A 5000-nucleotide genomic window follows, 5' to 3' on the forward strand; every position below is an offset into this window, starting at 1 on the left:
CTAGCGACAGAGGTGCTCCCAACTCACGTGTCGCTTACATATATATATATATATATATATATATATATATATATATATATATATATATATATATATATATATATATATATATATATATATATATATATATATATATATATATATATGTGTGTGTGTGTGTGTGTGTGTGTGTGTGTGTGTGTGTGTGTGTGTGTGTGTGTGTGTGTGTGTGATCACACACACACACACACACACACACACACACACACACACACACACACACACACACACACACACACACACACACACATATATATATATATATATATATATATATATATATTTATATATATATCATCATCATCATCATAAGTCTGAATCAGTCCACTGCAGGATGTAAGGCTCTCCCTATATTTTCCAGCTTTGTCTGTCTTGCGTTTTTTGTTTCCAGTCTCGGCCCCCAAATTTCGTTATTTCGTTACGCCATCTTGTAACTGGTCTGGCCCTTGGTCTCTTTATGTTATCAATAGCCCAGTCTATTACTTTCTTTTTCCATCTGTCGTCCTATCACCAACATATATGACCTGCCTATTGGCATTTTTTCTTTTTGATGTTCCCAAGTATACCTTCCATTTTGTCTGTTCTCTGATCCAAGTCGCCCTCATCTGATCTCTTGGGCTAATTCCCAGCATCATCCCCTCCATCCTTCTCTGGGCACTTATTAGTTTCCTCTCCAGTAATTTGGTTGTAGTCCATGTTTCTGATCCATAGGTCATAACTGGGAGGACGCATTGGTTAAAGACTTTTCTTTTTAAACATAATGGCAAGGAGCCTCTCAGTATGTTACTGTGTCTGGCGAAGGCACTTCACCCTAGACTGACGCTTAATTTCCTCTTTGCTAGATGTGTTTGTCTGTACGAGTTGCCCTAGGTATATATACTTGTCCATTACCCCTGTACATGTTTCTGTTTGATTTGAACTCTACTGTTGAACAAAATCTTAGTTTTTTTCTTGTTCATCCTAAGTCCGACTTTCAGACTTTCTCTATTCAGATCGTTTATTAGTTGCTGCATTCATTTGCAGATTCACTGACGAGAACAATATCATCTGCAAATCTTAGATTGTTTAGGTATTCGTCTATTATTTTGATACCCTTTCCGTTCCATTCTAGCTTCTTGAACATTTCCTCAAAGTAAACTGTAAACAGTTTTGGTGAGATGGTATCGGCCTGTGTAACACCTTTTTTAATTGGTATTTTATCGGTTTCCATGTGGAGCCTGATGGTTCCTGTTCCATTTTTGTATATATACCTCTTCTACTCCCTACCTTCGAATAGCTTCTACTATTGCTGGTATTTGTAGAGAGTCAAATGCCTTTTCGTAATCGATGAATGCCATAGGGGTTTCCTATATTCGTTTATTTTTTCTCTTAATTGGGAGAGCGTTTGAATGTGGTCTGTTGCGGAGAATCCACTGCCTGTTCTCTCGGCTGGTTAAAATCCATACTGTCAGAGATGCGAGTTGTGATGACTTTTGTGAACAATTTGTAAGTAACTGAAGGAGGCTTATGGGTTGGTAGTTTTTAGATCCTTTCTAACCCCTTTTTTATGTATCCAAATAATTGTTGCATATTTCCAGGCTTTCAGAGTTTCTCCGTTGATAAGGCATTGCTAAAAAGATTGGCTAGTTTATCTGTTGCAATTTCATCTGCATCTATTATTATCTATCTTCACCGATGATTTCCCTCTTTTCATGCCTTTAAATGCTCTTTTTATTTCTTTTGTGATGTTAGGTACGTCTCTCGTTACCGCGTTCGTTTCTATCCGTGGCTGTTCATTTGAGTTGTATAGATCCCTGTAAAAGTCTTCCACTACTCTTATGATTTCATTCTTATTATATGTCACACACACACACACACATATATATGTATGAATGTATATATATGTGTGTGTGTAATCAGTAATATATTAGTGTTTTCTTTATATATATATATATATATATATATATATATATATATATATATATATATATATATAGAAAATGTCACGATATTTACAAGTAGTCCTTTGTCACACAACATATTTTAGAGATATGCAAGACTACAGCCTCCACTGCCGGGCCTGCCCCCCCCCCCCCCCCCCCGTTCACTGCCTGGCCTGCCGAACCGCCGTTCACTGCCTGGCCTGCCCCCCCCCCCGTTCACTGCCTGGCCTGCCGCCCCCCCCGTTCACTGCCTGGCCTGCCGCCCCCGCCGTTCACTGCCTGGCCTGCCGCCCCCCCGTTCACTGCCTGGCCTGCCGCCCCCGACGCATCAGCATGACCAGGATGATGGGCGAGAGGATGACGCGGACGAACGACTGGAAAGTGATGACGGACATGGTGCTCCAGATGGACACCTCCTGGTAGCGGATGAACTTGAACAGGCCCTGGGCCACCATCTCCAGCAGCTGCACCCCAAAGTGCACCATGCAGGTCAGCAGGGTGGCGCGGTTCCTCTGTGCGGGAGGCGAGAGAGAGCGCTTTTAAAACGGGGAGACGTTTTCCGGGATGAGGGGCATGTGGGAGCGATGCCACGAGTCTCGCCCGCACGCGGCGCGTCGGGCGGCGGAGGGAAGAGCGCGCAGGCGGACACGGCGGGGAGGCCCTGGCCCTGGTCCGGCTCTTCCCTTCGTCGCCCTCGCGCAGGGCCCGGTCAGCACGGACCCTCGACTCACCTGCATGATTCGGCGGCGGTGCGGGACCTTGGACTTGTACTGCATGGCGAGGATGAACACGTACAGCAGGAGGGTGATGCCGATGACGAGGAAGGTGAGCGTGGTGATCATGTTGCCCGTGAGCAGCGGGGTGCCGTAGATGCCGATGCAGAGGTACAGCAGGAACAGCGACCAGATCTCCTGCTGGTAGACGACGACGGCGCAGAAGATGGCGAAGACGGCCCAGCCGACGGCGATGCTGGCCTGCAGCACGGCCGGGTGGAGGTGGTGGATGTACAGCGGGAAGATGACGTACATGCAGCGCGTGAAGGCGATCATCATGAGCGTGAAGAAGAAACTCAGGTAGGAGGCGATGACGGTGGTGAGGAGGCCGCGGCACACCGAGCTCTTCTGCGTGCCCTCCACGATGCTGGTGACCGTCACCAGCACAGCCGCCGTCTGAGAGAGCACGGTGACCAGCGCCTCCGTGGCCTGCAGCCGGTACAGGTTGGTGAACACGCTGTCCATGTCGGAGTTGCTGACCGTCTTCAGGAACAGGAAGTAGAGGATCAGCCCGACGATGGCGATGGAGGAGATCAACCACAGGGCCTGCCACGGGTCCTCGCCCGGCTCGAGGTCCTCCTTCACGATCACGATGTCCATGTCGATGAGGAAGTCCATGAAGGTGTCCACCTCCGTCCACGGACTGCTCGCGTTGACGCCGCTCTGCTCGGCCATCTGGCTGGGCGCTGCAAGGCCAGGAGAGGGTACACCCTTAGCATATATGCATTTGTATATATATATATATATATATATATATATATATATATATATATATATATATATATATATATATATATATATATATATATATATCAGACACGCTCGCCAAACCCTGCGCAAAGGAATCATGACACAAAATCCTCTTCTGTCTCATGAATATTGTTGTCATCCAGAAAGCTAAGATACACCGTCTCGGCCTTTTAGCTTAAGAACTTGACTGCAATAAAGGTTTAGCTGAGTGCATTGCAAGACGAGAAAAAAAGCTTGGTAAGCACATTACTTAAGAGCGTCCTAGAAGGCAAGCCATGATGCTGTACAAGTGGAGTATAATTTAGCCATTGCTCGATCTCTGTTTTTTATTTATGCAATTGACCTTGTACGTAAGCAAGAGACCCCAGCTGATTGTGTTTTCATGTGCTTGGAAGCTTTACACACCATCAGGCAGAGTTTTGAGGCATCTCGCTTTCCGTCTTGCACGAAGGCGAAATACTGCTCATTACTTGTAGCTCTACGCGAGCTACAAGTAATATCAATGACGATGACTGACTGTGGTGACGGAAGGCAGTGAGGGAAGTATGGGGCGCTTGAGGTGCACGACTGAAATGACCTGAAGTCTTTTGGTTGAAATGAGCAGAAAACGTTTATTATTATCTTTATTTTAGCTATTATCATTATTATCAATAATTCTATTATCATCAATATTAGCATCATTATCATTATCAGTGTTATTAATATCAACATAACTAGTATCAATTATCATTATCAGTGTTATTATTATCAACATAACTAGTCATCATTATTATCATCATTATCATTATCAACAATATCTTTATTATTATCATTACTATCAACACAATTACTATCATTATCATCATTATCATTATCATTAATATCATTATTATCATCACAACTATTGTTATTATTATTATCATCATCATTATTATTGCTATTATTACAGCTACTAATATCATTATCATTATAATTATAATTGTTATTAATATCATTATCATCATTATTATCATTATCATTTCCTTAAGATACAAAGAACGCTTGTTAATTCTAAAATATAACACCAGGAGAATGGAAACGATATCGGGCGTTTCGGCGAAAGCGCTTAATCAAGAATATTGCTTTTCTTTGCAGAGTTTCCTCCGGGTTTGGAAACGAAGTTGGTAGCTGGCGAAGTTTCCGTGTTTTTTTTGTTTTCTTTTTTAATATATATACTCACGTACACAGATTCAGAAAACACGATTTGTAAAACAATAGATGCAATACTTCCGTCCTCTGATGAAAGTTATCGGTTTGCATTTCAGAAATATAATGAGAGCAGACTATGCACCTCGTAATACTTACTGACAAAAGATTTTAACTTTATTTACGAAACTTGAAGACGATAACTTAATTTGCACTGATAACAATAGCCTATCAGCAATGATTAGAGGTAATTAACTTCCTTTGATAACAATAACCCATCAGCAATGTGTTTGGAGGAAATAACTTACACTAACAGCGATAGCTTTGCGATGTTTTGAGTGAAGCGTCAACA

General features: G+C 42.8%; 1 protein-coding gene across 3 annotated transcripts in view; it reads right to left on the reverse strand.

Moving 5' to 3' along the window:
* The window catches only part of LOC119596171, a 9881-nt gene that overhangs the window by 4602 nt on the left and 279 nt on the right, over positions 1-5000 (reverse strand). The window contains exons 1-4 of one of the 3 annotated variants that reach the window (XM_037945347.1): positions 4957-5000; positions 3890-4068; positions 2693-3420; positions 2235-2473 (exon numbers count right to left, since the gene is read on the reverse strand). The exon at positions 4957-5000 is cut by the window's right edge and continues 277 nt beyond it. In XM_037945347.1, the coding sequence (XP_037801275.1) occupies positions 2261-2473; positions 2693-3409 (930 nt within the window). In that variant the 5' untranslated portion in view covers positions 3410-3420; positions 3890-4068; positions 4957-5000 and the 3' untranslated portion in view covers positions 2235-2260. Of the gene's footprint in view, positions 1-2234; positions 2474-2692; positions 3421-3889; positions 4069-4956 lie in introns of those variants that run through there. The other 2 variants (XM_037945346.1, XM_037945348.1) reach the window with 2 other exon arrangements.

The sequence above is a fragment of the Penaeus monodon genome, chromosome 37, assembly GCF_015228065.2.
Source record: "Penaeus monodon isolate SGIC_2016 chromosome 37, NSTDA_Pmon_1, whole genome shotgun sequence".
Lineage (NCBI taxonomy): Eukaryota > Metazoa > Arthropoda > Malacostraca > Decapoda > Penaeidae > Penaeus > Penaeus monodon.